The sequence below is a fragment of the Schistocerca americana genome, chromosome 4, assembly GCF_021461395.2.
Source record: "Schistocerca americana isolate TAMUIC-IGC-003095 chromosome 4, iqSchAmer2.1, whole genome shotgun sequence".
In the NCBI taxonomy this organism is placed as follows: Eukaryota; Metazoa; Arthropoda; class Insecta; order Orthoptera; family Acrididae; genus Schistocerca; species Schistocerca americana.
Window position 1 is genome coordinate 728,973,807 of NC_060122.1, and position 20,610 is coordinate 728,994,416.

At 41.9% G+C, this 20,610-nt stretch overlaps 1 protein-coding gene across 3 annotated transcripts in view; it reads right to left on the reverse strand.

Moving 5' to 3' along the window:
• Positions 1-12,256: 12,256 nt before the first annotated feature.
• LOC124612540 (adhesive plaque matrix protein-like) overlaps positions 12,257-20,610 on the reverse strand; it is a 30,886-nt gene continuing 22,532 nt past the window's right edge. For 2 of the 3 annotated variants that reach the window (XM_047140809.1, XM_047140808.1), the window contains one exon: positions 12,257-13,911. In XM_047140809.1, coding sequence (XP_046996765.1) covers positions 13,483-13,911 — 429 coding nt within the window. In that variant the 3' untranslated portion in view covers positions 12,257-13,482. Of the gene's footprint in view, positions 13,917-20,610 lie in introns of all 3 variants that reach the window. The other variant, XM_047140810.1, reaches the window with a different exon arrangement.

Genomic DNA, 20,610 nt, shown 5'->3' on the forward strand with positions numbered 1-20,610 from the left:
GTACGTGAGTAACTGCAGAATTTGGTGTAACGAAAATCCGCGAGTGACTGTGGAAGATGAGATGTATCCACAGCGCGTGACTGTGTAGTGGCGGTTCTGGGCAGGAGGAGCGATCGGCCCGCCCCTTTTTGAAAATGATGAGAAAGCTGTCGTCACTGTTAACGGCAACGGTTACCGAAACATGCATTCCGATTCATTTTTCCCTCTTATTAATGAAAATGATGATATTAGGTTTCAAGAAGGTGGTGCGACATGTCACACATCCAGTGGAACGATTGCTCTGCTGAATGAAAAGTTTCCTCAAAAAATTATCTCCTTGCGTGACAGCCAGGAATCGCCTGCTGGATCATGCGATCTTACGCCTTGTGATTTTTGTTTGTTTGTTAAATCAAAAGTGTAACCTCAAACAAAATTGAAGTATGGAAATAGTGATACCGCTCCTGGCTCCAGCATTGCGTCATTGCTGGCCAATCGTCAGTGAAGTGATAAAAGATTCTCCTAAGATATATTGATTTTGTTCATTACAGTAAAAACGGTAACAGTTATTCACATTTAAACTAAAACTTCTTACATAACAATTAATGTGTGGGCAAAAACATCGTGAACCATGGTGCTGGTTGCGTGAGCGTTGGCTCGCATTTTCAGGTGACAGGCAGATGGTGTGACGCCGTGTTGGTAGCTAGAAAAATGTTCCAGAAAATATTTAATGCTCCCATCCTACAGCGTAATGGTAGAATTGTTTCCGGAGATATACCAGCGTCTTTGTTGTTCACAAAGTAGCTGAAGTGACGTCAGCTGGGAGAGATTAAGTGGCCCACTTGCGGGCAGTGTTTGAGGCATGATGAAAAATGAACTGAAACAACATGTTGTATGACAAGGATTGGAAGTACCCTTCCCGAAAGAAAGTTCGTTTGGCTAGAACACAGTCTCTCGTAACCTGAGGTGCGCAAAGAACATCTGGAAACATAGCACACGTGGTTAAATATTCATCTGGTGCGACGTCAACCACACTATATTCAGTAGAAAAATAGTGTTATTCGCTACTAGCGTATATGTTCTGCTTAATTAATAAGCCACCGATACTGAGAACGGTGGTCAGTGTTCCAGGAAAGCACTGTTTTTTATGCACGTGCCGGTATTCATGTGTCAAAAATTTAGTATTTTCAAACACGACAGTACATTACGATATCTAAGCCTTGGTAAGGGGGGGAAGCTTGATGTAGTTCGTATTTTATCCACACGGCGATGGCACTGGATGCATAGGTTAGCGGTAATGTCAGTTGTTTACAGTTCCTTGATATTTTTTTCCAAAAGATATGGGTGAGTATCTGCGACATTTCTTCCGACGATACACCGATATGAAAATGGCAGTGTCGAGTGCAGGTATTTTTATTTTAAATCATATTTGTTCCACAATTTTCAGTAAATATTTGAAGCTGTTTTTCTTTTTATAATTGTAGTAGAACATAAATTTACTTTCACTGTTTGAAGAAGTCTTGCTGCGTTTTGAGCTTTCATCACGTCCAGTCTTTCTGTTTGACTGTGTGAAGCAAGTATACGTGGCACAAAAGCAGAAGTCCGATTGCAATGGGGATGGTGCTGAGATTAGAGTAACAAGATTTCCGATGCGAAGAAACAGAACACCAGTTGCGTTAAAACGCAACTATTGTGCTATTTCCTCATATAGGCGTTCTTCAAAAACGGTTGCCGAAAATGATGGAGAAAAATCTAAACGACCAGACTGGTCTGCGGTGTACAGAGTAGTATGGGAGGAAATGCTGACGTAATCGGTGCTCGGCGCTTCCAACAGAAACTTCACCACACAGTTTTGACAGAACTGCTTGGTCGCTGGCTTTGGCAGAAACGAAAAAACAGGGAAGTCGATATGAAGTTGTGACGAAATCGAGAGACGGACCCAACGGGCACCTTTTATTGTGCCACTGACATGCAGTTACCATTGTCAGCGAAGTGGTTACCGACAATCTTGAACGTCCATCGTTTTCCTTTCAATTCTTGCTCTAAGGAGATAGGCAGACTGCTAGCTTGTTGATCAACAGAATATCTATTATTAAATCACTACTTAAATATACAGCTCTAAAACCGCTAGTATATTTACAAAGAGCAGCCGGTGTTTTTGTAGGCCGGTACGTCGCTATTCTTTCCGTCGATACATCGATATAGCGATAGTTTTCTTTGCTATGTTGAAATCTGATAATGATAATTTATTAAATATCGATATATCAGATCCCGATTTTTTTTAATATTTACAATCCTAGCCTACTTAACAGTTCGCAGAATTGTTCGTAGTTTGTGTAGACAAACGTGTCACAGTACGCCGCATTTCTGAACAAACAATACATATGAATGCACTGAAACTCAGTACTAATAGTTAACTATGTACCTCAGTGTTTAATTACATTTTAATTGTCTAAAATTATAAGTAAATTGTCGTGCCCTCACCATAGGCGACTGACAATCGCAGTCAAAACACAGGTGAACTCAGTCGAAAACAGAACATGATACCTTCTCCTCTTCAACACGTCAGATCGCTGCACAGCTCTAATAGCACCTGTCAAAAGAAATGCTTATCGAGGCGTTAAAAAGGGTTCGTGGTATTCGGAAACAGGTGAGTGTCCACGCATACAGATCTCATTGGATCAGTATCCTACAAGAAGCAATATTCCCTATTGATCGACACCTTTTTGTCAAAGTAAAATGAGTGAATACTATGCATATCATACGTAATATTTCAAATAGAATCACTCAACTGAAATTCCGTGAATAGTGAAAAGCAGGAAAGTATATTACACAAAATAATGTACATGTTGAAGAAAACCTTTTCATATATTCTATAATTATAATTGTGCTTACATATGTTAAAACAAAGAATGTAATATTACTAACTATATACCGCTTTTAGGTAACATTTACATATAGTCTCTGTCTGTCAATCCGTACGTTGTTTGTGGAAGGGATTCAGATCTTGGAAGAATATAGCCCATTAGCCCTTCCGAATTGAGGTAGATTAGTAAACAGCAGCCAGGGTAAGGTATTCTGGCGATAAAGGCCAGAATATAACAGCTGCCATTTCTCGTTACAGTGACGACAGCGGATTAAAACTTCGTCACCAATCTGACAGGTGTATCTTTGATTTATTGTCATAGCAAAAAATTTCTTTCTCTTGCTGAATCTGAGAATTTAATCATAATAGATTCTTTTGTAATCAGCTCTCTTAGTTGTGGTTCGCATAGCGTACGTCTGCAAATATTTCGAAAAAGTATAATATAATATCACACACTTTGCCCCTATTCATCTGTTTGGTAGGCGTCCTGCTACACCAGTTGCAACGACTTACCACAGGTTAGTAGCTAAGATCAGGTAGAGTTCTCCTTTCCTACATGGGTTCAAGGGTTTTGCTTTCCGACAAGGCAGACATGCGTGTGTCACTTGCTGTACTTTGTCTCACATTATTAAAGTAACAAGACTTGTCGATTTTGCAAGCACACTTTACTGCGCCACGGTGGCCCCAGGCATGATGGTATACCAAATGAGTTTCTCAGCTGTTTCGTCAGATATGTGCATAAGCCATCCTGCCTGAGATGCCATTGGTAAAATAGCACTCTATTGAGAAATCGTTGATGCTTGCAGAGCTCCGCAGGTGGGTTATCCTGCAAAAGGTGCTCAATCTGTAACTAGTTTGCCTCTGCATCCTGAATTTTTTCTGCACAGATAAGGAATGTATCCTATTAACTTCACATGTAATTAGATAAATGTTAATATCGCATCCCTGATCGTTGACCAGGTATACCATCGAAACCCTCAGGTAACCGAGACAAGGCGCCAACCACAATATTGTCTTGGTCCCTGACATGGTTATCCAGAAAACTGTGCTCTTGCAAGGACAAGGACCATCTTGCAAGTCTTGTGTTCAACAGCTTGTAACTTTGCAGGAAACTGAGTGCCTGGTGGTCAGAATAAGCTTTCGTGTGGTAGCCATACAAATAATAATGGAAACATTTAAACGCCCATACCACAGCCAGAGTCTCAAGCTCTGTGGTCATGTACGACCTCTCACAACTCGTAAGTACCTGCTTGCAAACCCCATGTAACGCACGGGTTCACTATCTGTGTTGTACACCTGGAAAAGAACCACCCCCATATCAAAATTAGAGGCATATGTCGACAAACATAACTAATGTACTGTAGTGTCGCAGAATAGTAAAGAGTTGGAAACGTGGAATATTGTCAAAGTTTCGTTGCCTATGCCGAGAGCCAGAGGCAGTAGGTTAGCCAAGATGTGTCCGGTTTGATCCCATCTCGTGTGATTATATGGCAAAGAAACTCGAGGCTTCTTCATCCAAACTTGGATTTTTGTAGGCTATCAGTTACCCCAGCATCTTTAAACATCTGCAGCACTTGCTGTACGAGGTGGCGATCAACAAACCATACACAAACAGAATCATTCAGTGTAGTAATTCCGGTCGTAGTACCACATCCTGGGCAGAAACGAACATTCCAGAGCTCACGTTAAGGCCGAAGGGTAACACTGTGACCTTATAGCTGACCCACAAATATAAATGCAATATACTTGCTCGCTTGACCCTATGAAAGCGCTGGATTTTCTCTTCTATGTTTCCCTATCAGGGTTCTGACCGGGACTAGTACTCTATTTATGTCCCTGTCATAGAATATTATCTGCAGTTTTCCTCCTGGTTTCATGATAGCTACTAATGTATTGCTGTAAGGACTGTTTGAGGATGCAGTTATTCTCTAGTCAAGCATTTTCCGTATTTCTTTACAGACTGCCGGTCGCTTGGCCCAGGGGACACGGTTCGAGTTGTGGAGTTGTGGCAGTACATTTTACGTGGATGATCATCTAATATGTATTCATGGCCTCAGATAATTCTCAGTCTCATCAGAGACTATAACATCAATAGTCATTATTTGTTCTGTCAGCTTGTTCGCTAGCATGAAGATAATCTCTTACATTTTTCTGCATATGAGTTTTCATGCAAGGGCACATTGATTGTCATTTTGTAATTGCAGGGCAGGCCAGGCTCGATGAGCTTCCCAAGAAATCTAATTCGTACTCCTTGGCAGCATTTGTCAGGTGCAAGTTAACGTCATCACAACCTAATCTTACATTCTGATTGCAACGGAGAAGTCTATTATTGCTCTAGCGGCCAAAAAAATCAGTGTCTACTGTGCATTCGATAGTTAAACCGTCCACGACGAGGAACGAGTGTGCAGACTGCACTTCCCCTAACTTGACCTGCAGCAATGCCTCGAGCTTGATGGGCTAAGATCTTGGGCTTAAGGCTCCAAGAATTTTGCGTCGACTTACTCTAAGCTTTGGAACTTGTTCCTGCTGACTAATCCTACAAAATAATCAGGTCGATACGGCACTCAGATGTACGCAAGTATTCAAAACAGCGGTAACCGGTAAATCATTTACCGTGGTGCGAATGGCGGCTTGTACGTCGCGTTTCGCATATGTGCTGCACCCGTTGCACTCTTGGCACAACTGTCCTGTGATTCTTATCCCCCCATTAACACTTAATAGATTTCCATGGTGTTCTAAGCTCCTACAGTCCACCAAGACCGAGACAGCGGGGTTCTGTCGGTCTCACGCGGTGACTTGTAGTGAACATCTTTGGAGTGAACATCAGTGATAGTCACTCCACGCTCACAACTAAGTGATCTTTTATCTCGCCTGTCCGAAAAGCGATCATGCCACGATTGGGCTAGCCGTCTACAATTTGTTTCGCGATAACGCTTTTTTGTCGTTTGGAACATGTTGTTATATGTAGCGGAAAATAGGCAAATATTCCGAAGATACGAGAAGAACCCAGGGCGTATATCAGTTCAATGGATGGTATACAGAATCACTGTTAAATATTGTAGTTGGTAAGATGATCAAGCAGAGGAATATTTATTATGGAAGAGAGGATACGATCTTGCAGAGAAAGACATTTTGCTGAGTGGTTACTTTTGTTCGCCGGGTGCCGTATTATGTAAAGGTCGCGTATATATAATTTGTGTGTCAGACAACACAAAGCTGAGTCTGCGTCATCGCAACCATTCTGCTACTACTCTAGTTCTTTCGTTACTACTGACGCTGTAGTCACTTCGTATTGCAACCCGAAGTATCAGAATGTCTCTACCTTCTGCAGATTTCGGCTGTTGATATGCAGCATTGCAGCTGTGGAAACTGTCCCAAGTAATTCCAGAATGAGATTTTCACTCTGCAGCGGAGTGTGCGCTGATATGAAACTTCCTGGCAGATTAATCTGCCAGGAAGTTTCTGTCCCAAGTAAGTTTCTGTGATATTTAATTGGGATCCAAACTGCATCGCGCAGTCTTAGGTTGCCTAGAGTAATCGCTGCAGTTCATCACTTACAGAGGCATCTGCGATTTTCGCACATATTATATGATGGACAACAGAGTAACCGTATTTTGTGCTGTCCTCTTCATTCCTTACCAATTTTGCCCAATTTGTTATTTTAAATAGATCAACTATTTACTTTCTTGGCCTCCCCTTACATTTCTTACCAAAAATTTCTCCTTCGAATACGGCTGCTATAAACTTACTGTGCCGAAGTTAATGTCCAAATAGTTTTATTTGCCTTTGTTTGATAGTTGCTTCGGCATTTCTCTGCTCCTTGATCTCTGTCAAACATCTTCATTTGATTATCTTTCTGTTCTGCTGGTCCTCATTAGCCTTATCCAGTGCCACATTTCGATCCCTTTTTGCCGCTGTCTGTCATCACTAGTGTCTAGCTTCCATGGACATAGCACATTTCACTTGAACATCTTGACAAATTCTTACTTTTTTATTGGATGCTAACTACATTTACACCATTTTAAGCGACCATTTCCTGCCATTAGGCCTGTTCAACTATTCACTTGCGGTTGTGTAAGATTTCGAAATTATGAGAAGCGGTAGTTTTGTTTGTGATATTTGCCACAGAAAGCACATTTTCTGAGTACATGTGCAAAGGCGACTCTCTAGATTTCAAAGTTTGTATTGTTGTCGAGTAGTCAGTCCGCACTGGTGGGAACTACGCTTTCAAGTGTTGGTTGAATCGGATGTGTTGACTTGGCCGTGCTGGTGTGGTGGTCTGACTTCCGAATGTTATTGCTGCAGCTTGGATCATATAGATGAGGTAATATCTGGCTATGAATTCGCGTGCTCCGACGTGGCAGAAAATAGCTTGTCGCGTTTAGGGATCATTTCAGTTTTGGGCTGTCAGTACCTTAATTTGTACTTTAACTAGCAGGATATTATATGAATGCGCCGTGTCTCTTCTTTTGCTCATGTACGAAAGAACGGACACCGCACCGAATTCGGAGCTGTGATGCACATTACGTAAACTAAAGGTGGAGGGGGACAAAGGAATGGAAGGGAAGGAACTGTCGAGGTCAGCTGCATCGGGACTTTATCTGGAAGCGGTCGCAACGAGCGAAAATGAGTGCTGGACTGGAATTCTAACCTGGAGTCTCTTGCGTACTATGCAGTTGCGTTAGCCACTACGCCACCCGGACACAGTGTTTACCACAAATGCACGGACTAGGTCGGCACACCTCTCGACTAGTCCACTTTCCCACTTAGCGCCACCTATCTGCAGTATCCGTCCATGTCCTTCACGCTCGCTTCTTTGAGATGTCGCAAAGAACAGAGACCATGTACTCACGTAACTGACTCGCCTCGATGGGAAATAAATCCACCGTCTTTAGTGCGGATGCATAATTACGTTCGACCTCCTGTGAGACTCTAAAAGTAGCAAGTAAGGATGACATGGACAGGCACTGTGGATAGGTCGGCGGGGAACATGGGTCGGCCGAAAGGCGTGACGAGATAGTCCGTGCATTATCTGTGTCCGGAAATGGTTGTTGTGCGTGCAACGCCAACAAAGCGCCGCGCAAAACAGTACGGCATAGCATCCGTGTCACAACAGATGCTGAAAGTGGCCTCCATGGGGTGCAATGCACGTGTTCACAAGTTGGTAAAGAGAACTGATGGTATAAATTCTATAACTGTGATGGTCTGGTGCAAGGACAATCGACAGAATCCTTCTCGTAGAGAGAAATCTGCTGCTGATAATCCTTTCACTCATTGCAGCTGATTGGGCTAGTAATGTGTAAATAGGCTGTTTAGGTTTTTATGTTGGTGAAGCCACGTAGCGCTCTGTATTAACCCTAGGACGCCCAAGCCTTTTTTTCTAACTTGGACGCCTATGGTGGGGGGGGGGGGGGGGGGGGGGCGTGTTGGCGAACCCACAGGTTTTAAATAAGTTTACTGACGAAAAATTACAATTTTCAAAATGGTTTATGTACTTTAACTAAGGCATCGGTTTATAAATGTCGTTAATTGTTATAAATATTGGATTGAGTGAATAAAAAATTGACATATTACAATACAAAATACAGATCTGTTCATATACAATAGACTACTCTGAGTCCTCAACGTCAAGGCAAGAGAAACACTTCACAATTTTTTCTGAACGTGTGTTACACACATGTGTATGACACTGTCCACAATACTGTTTTGGTTTACTTAGATTGTTGCGCTTCTGCTTCTTTGTTTTAGCTTCTCTTACACAAATATGGCACCAACCTTTCCCTGCAGGAGCCTGACGTGCTCCTGTTGTCATTTCTTTGATTTTCTTTTGTAGAATAGTCTCCATTGATTGAACAATTTGGTTAGCTAACCCTCTTACATTGGCACTTCTTTCTTCTACCTCCAATTTCACTAGTTCCATCCCAGCTTGCAGAAGATAAAGTTTCCGATTGTTGTGTTTCTTTTCATTCCATCTTGGATGTTGCTGGATGAATATGGTGGTTGCATTGATAGTACAAATTTCGATGAGAGAGTAAGTACAGATGAGGCCATCTCTTTGTTCCCGTCTTGCAGGTGTACATACGCGCCATTTGATCAATGGTATCAATTTCACCTTTAGTGGAATTATAATATGCATTTGTCTCGGTTTTATTCTTCTCTCCTCCAACAGTGCCTTTATCTTGGTGCATTGTTGACAACATCAGTAAGTTTTTACTTGGTTTCGTTTTTGCTATATAGGACACCAAATTTACTGGAGGCCTACCTGTTGATGGGTCTGTGAACAAGAACAGTGATGAATACAGCTCTCGATTTGACGTGTTCTTCACTAGGCCTGGAATATGCTTCCTGTTTGACTGGAGAGCTCCTACTGTAGTAACATTGTAGTCTTCGTATAACTCTCCCGCCAAATCCATCGATGTGTAGTATCGGTCTGTAGTAATATTTCGACCAGAATTATTCACAAGTGCTATCAGACGTTTGACGACAGCTGCTGAACCCCGTTGTTCTTTCGACAAATTCTGAACATTACCTGCATAGGGTTCCATATTCAAGACGTATCTGTCAACTGCATTGGACATCATGAGTATAAGGATGTCTTACTTTCCCGCTTTATCCTTCACACATACATTGAAGGGGCAGCGCCTTCTAAACTAGCTGAGCATCTCATCAGTGGTGAGGTGGACCCCTGGTTTATTCAGTAGTGGAAACCTATCATTCACTTTGTTGAAAACATCACGGATTGCTGTGAACTTGTCTGCTTCCCTTCTTAGCTGGCAGGTACTTTTGTCATCAAACCTTATGATTGAAATAAGTTCCTTGAAACGTTTTCTTGCCATAATACCCTTGTAAACTGGCCGACCCATTAGGTCTGACCAAAGATCGTGTACACTAACAGAATTGTCCTTATTTGCCCCCATAAGAATCAGGATTCCTATAAAGACATACAATTCTTTCTCATTAGTCAAAGTAACATTTCGCCTAACTGCCTCTTCATTTGAATGTTTTACTATAACATTCACGATGTCAGGCGTAAGAAGTAACTTTAAGGGTTCTCCAGGTGAATGGCAAACACCAGCTGGAGTTGCTCCTGCCTGCTCTCTTACTATATTAACAACAGAACTCCGAGGAATTCTAGGCTGTGTGGTTATGTACCTTCTTCCAGACTTGGCCACAATAACATCCTGTTGGTCACTGCCTGAAGTTGCGCTATCTTCATCTTCTCTAACATCCACTTCACTTTCCCGATTTGAATCATACTCCATAACACCATGCTCATATTCACTTTCACTCCCCGAGTCAGAATCTTCATCTAAAATTTCATTCAGAACTCTTTCTAAAGACGAGTCACGTATTCTTTTAGTCATTTCTAAGTCTGGGTGTGAACAGTAGAGAACTGCACTAACTCACTGCAAGTTTACAAGATAAATGACAGCTGACTGACATCAACAATCACTTCCTCTGAAAGTAAACCGATTGTTGTGAATATCATGAATACCAATCAACAAGAAACTAACTTGTATTGTTGTAGAGATGAGATATACGAAATCCTACTGAGGGAAATCTTCTATAGCATGGAAGCCTAAGGGGGGGGGGGGGGGGTTGTTTGATCCATAATAAGTTTATTTATTTTTTCTTTCAAAGCAGGAATTTTCTATAAAATATATTGACACTAACGTTTCATAAAATAGCCAACAAACAATAACTCAAAGGGAATATGTAGTATGAAAGTTACTTGGGCAAAAGCAGGGAACATAAAAAATTGTGGGTTCAACGAATCCCCCACCCCCCACCCCCGCTTAGGCGTCCTAGAGTTAAAATCGCTGACTGCGCTGTGTGCAGTCTGTGGCTGATTGGACTCATTGTTGGATTATTCGCTTCTGTAGTGTTGGGCAGTTGCATGTGAAAAGCCTGTAGCGTTGGGCAGTTTGAGGTGAGCCGCCAGCAGTGGTGGATGTGGGGAGAGAGATGCCAGAGTTTTGAGATGTTAATATGAGCGGACGATCTGGACGTGTGCCCGTCAGAAAAAGGAAATTTATCAAAATAGGTGTCAAGAAAATATATATATTATGTCTTTTGAACACTATTAAGGTAAATACATTGTTTGTTCTCTATCAAAATCTTTCATTTGCTAACTATATGCCTATCAGTAGTTAGTGCCTTCAGTAGTTAGAATCTTTTATTTAGCTGGCAGTACTGGTGCTCAGTGTATTGCAGTAGCTCGAGTAACGAAGATTTTTGTGACGTAAGTGATTCATGAAGGGTATAGGTTATTGTTAGTCAGGGCTATTCTATTATAGGGATTATTAAAAGTCAGATTGCGTTGCGCTAAAATGTTATGTGCCAGTTTAGAAATGATCAGAATAAGTAAAGAGAATGCTGTCTGAGTACGTTCAGTTTTGCTCAGCTGTTTCTGTATCAAATAACGTAAAAGTTTACCAGCACAGCCTTTCTGTACGTTCAAAGGGGAAGTTTCAAATGGTTGTCATGGAGGATACACATAATCGTACTTTTGTTCACACCATGTTGGTGGGCCACTTGCCTGGAGCTTGTACTAGAGTTTGTCTGTAGAAACCGGTGCTTTCGAATCTGATGTAAGCACAGTCCGCCACCTCCCCGTAAGTTCGTCTGTCTGAAAGGACCCATGATCACACAAACGCCCAAAAAGGATTGAAATGTTGTGTTATGTGGTTGGTGTCAATGAGGGTACTTGTTTTGGTATGGCCTTGGTGCCTATCGACCGTTTCCATCTGTTTGCCCTTACACAAACACTATCTTTGCTCGTTCCCGACGTGAATATCGGACCATCCTGCTGCTCACTGTACGCTGCATCAGTCACACAGCCTGCAACACGCAAGGAAGACATGGCGCACGGTCAGGGGAGCTGTCGTTCGTCAGCGCCATCTACCGTGGCAATGATACATTCCCGGACACATGTTTGTAAGACATTTGTGCCTCCATTTCCAGTCAGGAATCCGTCACTGCAGTTTGTCGGTTTTAGTAACGTTCATCCTGTATGTAAGTATGTGTGCGTGTGTGTGTGTATGTGTGTGTGTGTGTGTGTATGTGTGCGTGCGTGCGTGTGTGTGTGTGTGTGTGTGTGTGTGTGTGTGTGTGTGCGTATATGTGTGTGTGCGCGCGTGTGTGTGTATGACTGCATGTGTGTGTGTGCGTGTGTGTTTTCCTCAGTTTATCTATGCTACTTGTCACAGAAGCCTTCACGAATACTCGGTGAATGGCGAAGAGATGTGAATAAGAAGAAAAAAGAAGACTTTAAGCCCCTAACACCGCTGCCAATGTGTATAGCGAGGTGACATCATGACTGTCAGATAATTTTTGTGACAACACAAGAGTTACCGAAGGGAAATGCATTGCCAAGACTGTAGCTTCTAGACACTCGAAAAATAAACCACATCCTTTTCTTTACTTAAAAATTACTCTTTATTTTTAAAATACAAAAAAAGGTTTACATAGTTTGTGCAGAATTTATATCTACGAAGCGGTAAAAATATTTTAGCTTGGTGAGATACATCAGCACAAAGAAATAACTTGTTACAGAGTTATTCAAGAAAACGTCATGTATTATTCAGGTTGTGAAATTCTTAGAGAGGACGTTACTGTCTATTGTTGCAACTTGACGCCTTACAGATACAGTTTCCGGTGATACGTGAAAAATTACACTACCTGTAAACAAATCAGCTCTACCGCAAATTAGGCAGTTTCATTCCGACATTCTGGTAGCGATCGAAACATACCAAGGAATACAATTACTCTTCATTGTACAAGACGACTTGACTTCAGAAAACTGTTCGTTATACTTTTTGTTGGAGAGCCACAGATATGAGCTACGACTGAGTTCTCAAACTCATCAATAATCTGTTTTTATCATGTGGGAAACAATATACCCACATTCTGAAGAATATTTCTCTCCTCTGTTCGAATGTTTATGTTAAATATGCGCTCCGGTAAGGTATTTTCAGCGTGCATCCTTGTATTACGAACTACTATTCATTTTAAGGGGTTTTTTAGTATGTAGTATTTACAAAACATAATTCCATCAAGAAAGATTATGAAAGAATGTGAAATGTCCAGTGTGATTGCTATCGGAACATTCACGTATCTCGAAACAGATTCACTGATGAGCCAGATTCGCTAATGAGCTAGGCGCCTATTCATATGGTTGTTGAGCAACTTATCAGAATAGAAGAAATTTAGGGACAGAGTGAAAAATAAGCGCGACAAGATGATTGCACGATAACATCACGGGGATGATTAAGGAATCTAGTGCATAATGTGCAGATGTATTACAGAATGTCATGTCTGAGCTTCAAAAGACAGGTAACAACCAGTCACCAGAGGATCGGAATGCAGTCACCGTGGTAGGGAGAATAATCTTTGTATAATTGCAGTAAAAAGTAGTAAACAATAAATTAGGCTTATCAGTATGTGCTACAAGTGGCCATTAAGATGTGACAATAGGGCCTTGGAAAGACATAAGTTAGTAATAAACAAACGAGATAATAAGAAAATAATATTATTTCAGTTGGTGAAAATACTTTGGAAGTGGACCTAATTAGCTAAACTATGGTAATAAAATTTTATTGTCAGACACTGCAAGTGGATATTTCGCGTTCAAAAGTAACTCAGGCCCTTTCGTGTCTAGCAGAATATTCGTTGACACCTGAACCGTAGGGGACGTAGTCGTAGGGATAGTAGGGAGGGTAGCCCGTCGGGTAATAGTTATTTGTGGGATAGTTCACAGGAGGGTAGTTAACTGTGGGGTAGGTGGGATAGTAATTGTTGGGATAGGAAGGGTAATATCTCGGGTAGCCCGGAGGGTAGTAAAAATCGGGGCTGTACTCCGGGTAGTAGCGGTTGTAGCCGATCATGGCGGCGGGGAAGCGGCTGCGCGGGGAGGCCTTGGCCCCCAGTCGACTCTCCTTGACCAGTTCCTCCCCCGCCGCCCCCACCGCAGCCCCAGGGTCCTCCACGGCGTTATCAGCGGCCTCAGGATCGACAGCTGTGCAGCGTCCCACCATCAGCAGCACCGTCACGAACACAACTGCCGTCGCCTGCAACAGGTGGCAGCACCGATCCGTCAAATTTAGTCCACGACCACACAATGCGCTGGATAACTCGAATCAGCAAGTTTAAATTTCGTAGATGGTTCAAATGGCTCTGAGCACTATGGGACTCAACTGCTGAGGTCATTAGTCCCCTAGAACTTAGAACTAGTTAAACCTAACTAACCTAAGGACATCACAAACATCCATGCCCGAAGCAGGATTCGAACCTGCGACCGTAGCGGTCTCGCGGTTCCAGACTGCAGCGCCTTTAACCACGCGGCCACTTCGGCCGGCCAAAATTTCGTAGAGTGTCTAACACACCAGTTACAGCGCTCCACCGTCAACTCAGTCGCCATATTGATGATGGTCAGAACATTGAGAGCAACCAGTAAATCGTTTACCTGTATGGAGAGTCAACTGCTTTATTTGGTGAATAGTTTAATTTTTCTTTGCGATTTCGCTAGAGAAATATATATTAAATATGCCTAAAGTGCGTTTAGTGTTCAATTGGTCGAAACGATGTGACAGGAGCTAATACAGAAATGGGCAACAATTATGAAACGGGATAAGCGGTTCGCATTACGACGAGCTGCATCTGCCCAAACCACTTTGAAGAAGTCAATGGTGGCTCGTTACAACAATTTGCAAATGGGTCGTTTTTTGGAGCTGTATTTACTGGAAAGTTTTTGCTTCTGTCATCGTAATCTTTCCCCTCGTGTTAGTATTTGCTATTAATTACGATACACAGCGTATACAAATATTACAGCTCAGCTCTTCTGACTTCCCTCTCTGCTTTTCGTCCCAAGAGGTCTTTTATGTCGCCTGGGCCTTACGTGGACTTGGTGTTATGTCAAGTTCATCCGATGAAATTCTGTCAAAGGAAACACAAATGCGAAACCGAGAATCAATGTATCTCCTCTACGGTCGACTTCAAGCATTCGATCTACATGAAATCGATTCCTTCACATCGAAACGTAATCTAAGTTTTCTCGTAATAAAAGGTGATTCCTGCTGGGAGTCAGGGGAGGGGGTGGCGTAAAAGTATGTGTGGGGCAAACTACACACAAGCTTTCTGGTCCTTTAAGCAAGATTTCACCAAGCCCTCACCAGGCACCGCATACGTCGTCGTCATCTCAGTTCTGTACTGGGACCTCGTGGCAGTAGGGCACTTGCAGCTGGATAAAACGTGGTAAATCACTTTTGTACATTATCGATCTAAAATCGTATATTTTCGACTGAGTGTCAGGCGACCGTAAATCCGTCAAAAAATTGGATAAATTCTGTACCAGAGCTGACGGCTACAAGTTTCCAACACCCTAATCTATCTCCATGTCTTGAGTTGTATGTGTTATCTGTAAATTGCTGAAAAAGGTCTGATAGGGTAGAAGTTCACATTGCATACTTTTACTCCATCAAGACAATATTTGTGAACTTTACCCCGTAACCTGTACTTTGACTTGTAAAGTCCCTTCTAGCGTACTGAAGCCCTTTTATTGGCGTTTATTTACAGTAGATGCCCATCGCTCACCTTAGAGAACACGAACTAGTGTTTATTTTCTGTACCTTTTTTTTCGTTGGTTAGTGTTTTTTTCAAACACACTTCGAATATAGTTGCGTCTCGCGTAGTGCCATTTTTCCTCAGAAAGCGATGAAGAACATCAACTCGGCAGCCTAAAATAGCCGCTCTACTATCAAGATCTTGTGCTTACCGAAAATGGGATCTCAACATGGCAAACATTCAAAGCTATCTGGTTTCCAGAGGCTGCCTTAAGAGAACGTCTTAAAACCATCAAAGCTAGTGAGCAACTCGGCCTACTGACAAACTTTTTTACTACAGGAAGAACAAGCCATAGTACAGCACAGAGTTTCCCACAACAATCTTTTTTCGATATACTCTCAGATCGTTACGATATTTACTTTTTGAATTCGTTGTAAAATAAAGAATCCCTAATTTGTTTTTCTATGTATTTCCTTTTCATTTTCTTCAATATGCACGGCGTACTCTTGCCCCAGGCCTACATGCTCTTACCCTACAGCATGAAGTAAGAGCACGTGAAATTATTTTTCAGAAAATAGTTTATTACTCCTCTAATAATAATTGAACGACAACAATCACGCTTTTACACAATGTTATTAAGTTGTCAAACTAGGTGTTGCACGCTTATCTGATATAATGTTATAAATTTAAAAAAAAAGTAAAATCAAAAACTTTTACCCCATTCTCGGGTACAACAAGAAATTGCTCGAAACTATCCGTCTTTTTTTCATATAAATCATTGTACTTACATTTACTGTCAGCTCTCATTGCGTGATTCAAGTTTCTGGTTTTGGTTCCGTTTTTAGAATTTATGTCTAACATTACCATTCTACTGAAAGTCAGAACCACTTGCCATTACCTGTGACATAACTGGTATTGTGGGGCCTACCTTTCATGAGCTAATTTCATGAACCCTGACATGAGAGCACTGCTGAACTTATTTTTTGACACCTTCTGAAAAATCATTTAGAAGCAACTGAATTATCTCATCCAGAGCTGGACATCGTAACTATAGATTCAATTAAATAGTTTCTCCTAGAAGAGGATGTTTCGAATAATGTTAACTAACTGAAAGATTTATAAAAATCCATCAACAGTTTTAAAATACATTGCCTTGACAAAATCAGATTTCAGTTTCGTACTCACCTAACCAAACACAATCATTTGATGTACATAATAACAATATTTTGTTTAACTTTTATTTTTTATTTTTGTAATGATTTATTTTACATATGTCTTAGCACTTCTGACCAGGTGCATTTAACATATTATAAACATGATCCGCATACTAATAGCACCTGGAATTTGTGAGGGACTCAGGTTTTTATTATGCTGCCCAGAACCATTCATAAAATTGGCGTAGTTTATTTATTTATATTTTGAGTCTTCAACGTAGTGGCTAGTTTGATGTTTTTTCCTCGAATTCCTCTCCAGTACTTGTACTCTACGTCCTCAATTATTTGTTGGAAGTATTCCAGTCTTTGTCTTCCTGTAGCGTTTTTACCCTCTACAGCTCCCTGTAGTACCAAATGTCTTAAGAAATGCCCTACCTTCCTGTACCTTCTTCTTGTCAGTGTTCTCCATGTGTTTCTTTTTTCGCCAATTCTGGAAGAACTTCTTCATTCCTTAACTAATCTGTTCATCAAATTTTCAACATCCTTCTACACTATCACATCTCAAACGCTTCGATTTTCTTCTGTTCCATTGTTGCTACAGTCTATCATTTACTACCGTACAATGCTATTCTCCAAACGTACATTCTCAGAAATTTCTTTGTCAAATTTAGGCCTATGTCTGATGCTAGTAGACTTATTATTCTCAGGAATGTCCCTTTTGCCTGGTCGAATTTGCTTTTTATGTCCTATGTGCTTCGTCTGTAGTGTGTAGTTCTGCTTCCAAGTCAGCACAACACATTAACCTCGTCTACCAGAAATGGTCCGCAGTTTTTATCTCATATCTGTTACTCCTCATTACATTCGTCTGTCTTCGATTTACTCTCAGTCTGTATTCTGTACTCATTAAACTATTCATTCCGTTCAATACGTCCTGAGATTCTTCCTTAGTTTCATAGAGTACAGTAACGTCATCAGCGAATCTTATCATTCGTATTCTCTCACCCTGAATTTTAAATGCACGCAAATGTTTTCCGTCATTGCTATTTCGATGTACAGTTTGAAGAGTAGGGGCGAAAGACTGCATCCTTGTCTTACATTCTTTATAATCCGAGCTCTTCGATCTTGGTCTTCCAGTCTTAATGTACCCTTTGGTTCTTGTGCATACTGTATATTGCATAATATAGTTTACTTCCATTCTCTCAAATTACGAATGTCTTGTACCATTTGACATTGTCGTACGCTTATTTCCAGGACGACAAATCCTACGAACGAATCTTGATCTTCTCTTAAGTCTTACTTCCTTTAGTACTTGAAAAGTCAGAACTGCTTCAGACGGACGGTGTGGCCGAGCGGTTCTAGGCGCTTCAGTCTGGAACCGCGCGACCGCTATGTTCGCAGGTTCGAATCCTGCCTCGGACATGATGAGTTCGGTTAGGTAGGTTTAAGTAGTTCTAAGTTCTAGGGGGCTGATGACTTCAGATGTTAAGTCCCATAGTGCTCAGAGCCATTTGAACCATTTCGAACTGCTTCTCTGGTGCTGTCACATTTCCCAACAATATCACTTAGAAATCAAACGAGTTCCTGGTCCTGATAAAACGACGTTGATAAATCGACATCAATAACGGTAATACAAAGGCTATTGGAAAAGAAAGTTCCGATCGTTCGCCAAATGGAAGCCACTGTGAAAATAAAAAATGTTTTATTTACAACAGTTAGCAACACCTTCCAGCCACTTCACTTCGTAGACAGCACTCCGACTTAGACACCTGTCGTACCGTTGCACCAACTTTCCAATCCCCTCGTCATAGAAGGCAACCGCCTGTGCTTTCCGCCAATACTCTACGCTGGTCTACAGCTCGTTGACTATACCAAAATATTGCCTTCAAAGCCAGCGCTTCATGTGAGCAGAGATGAAACTAGGGGCCTTCTAATTACAGCCTATTTGTGAGTGATCAAACACTTCCTACTTAAAACGTTGCAAGAGCAACTTCACTTCCGCTGCAGAGTGTGGCCGAAAGTTGTCATGAAGAAGGAACCGCATGACAGTTGTGTTATGTGTGCTGCATGACATCAGGCGAAATCTCTGACCAGGCCCTCATACCTGGCGGCAGGCGCTATTTCCTAGACATCTTTGCATGATCATTTTTGTGCACTGAGAACTGAAAAGAGCGACGCGACACGATCGACGGGCATACTAGAGACACTGCCCAACACACTTCTGCAAAGCTTCATCGGATTTTCACAGTGGTTTCCATTTTGTGTTAGGGCGGAAGTTACATTCCAGAAAGCTCAAAAATGGCTCTGAGCACTAAGGGACTTAACTTCTGAGGTAATCAGTCCCCTAGAACTTAGAACCACCTAGACCTGACTAACCTAAGGACATCACACACATCCATGCCCGAGGCAGGATTCGAACCTGCGACCCTAGCGGTCACGCGATTCCAGACTGTAGCGCCTAGAACCGCTCGCCCACCCCGGCTGGCTTCCAGAAAGTCCTTGTATATTCATAAGAGTTGTTGATTTGGGTATCTACTAATTGGAGCTCGACTAAATGGCAGAAAACAAATAGTTCTGAATGCAAAGGGTACAATATCAGCAGATGTGACGGTTCAAACAGAGCTGAATAAACGGGTCAGTGGAACAGAGTGTCATACTGTGATGGCTTGTACAGGGCACGTTGCTGAAACAGTGATGCGTGTATTGGGCCGGTGTTTAGAAGAGGGACATACATAGTCAAGCAAGGAAAATTGGTGCTTAAGTCCCAACGATGATGAGGTTATCTGAGATGGAGCTCGAGCTCTGACTGGGGAAGGAAAGTAACTGTACTAACGCCAAAGGAAGTATCCCAGTATTCGCATGAAAGTATATACGGAAAGCACAGAAAATCTAAATCTGGATGGCCCAACTGGGGAATAGAAGTCCAGAATGCCTCAGTACATGGTACTGAACAATTAGTGGATCATGCTATTTAACTACTCGACAGGATCACTGACTTATTGTACTTATGGCCGTTAGGAGCCAAACAGTTTCATTCATGTTGTCAATTAGAAGCACTTTGACACATAGACCTGACAATCGTCCACAGCTAGAATCTGCCGCGGGCAGGTCTGGTGGAACACATCCCGTTGGGTCGGTTTCCACTGTGGAGAAATCACGAACGTTTCAGTATCGCCGTCGCTGTCTTGTGAAGTGGCAAAACGTAGTGTTTTCGGACGAGTCCTACTTCAGCCTGCTGTACGGTGATGGCCGTGTAGAAGTCAGGTGCTGGCACAGCGACTGTGATCTGGAAGCCCACACGTTGGAACAGCTTGCCAAACTCAGTGCATGTCAGGCATCCAAAAAGTTCGGAGACTGATTATATTCCTTGCGTTTAAGCGACGTCAACGCATTAACTAGGGTGGTAGCTTGAACTAACAGCTCTCAACAATAGATGTGCATTCGATCAGTCAGCTGTGAACAGGTTGTGTTAAGTAGTGGATTGCTGGCGCAGTGTGTTTTTGGGTCACAAACTGCAACGGAGGAACGTCTCTAAATCAAGTGTTCAAGATACTCATTAGAATCTTTTGAAGGATAGGAAAGGGTGTGCAAAGTCTGTACAGCACATCTTAACTCCCGAACAGAAACGACGACTCGTAGGCACGGACCACGACATGACTGAAAACGAAACACGGACAGGTTTTTCCCTGGGAGACATCATGAAGGGTGAGGAGACCTAGTATTACCAGCACAAACTACGGAAAATGAGAAAGTACAGTAACTGACATGAAGGGTCAACGCTTTGACGACGTTAATGCCATTCGAACCTATGTTAAACGTGAGCTGAGCATTCCAAAGAATGACATTTATGATAATTTTATATGGTTTAATAAACGACTTGTGCATTGTAATCAGTTGAGGCGAGGCTATATAGAACACTTGAACCATTAAAATCACCATCTTAACTTCCCCTCCATTTTTCATTGATGCAGTATCGAAAATTTTTGGACTGCCGTGGCATTCTGGTTTGGAACGGCAATGGATAAACAAGTTACCTGGTGGCTATAATTAAACTTT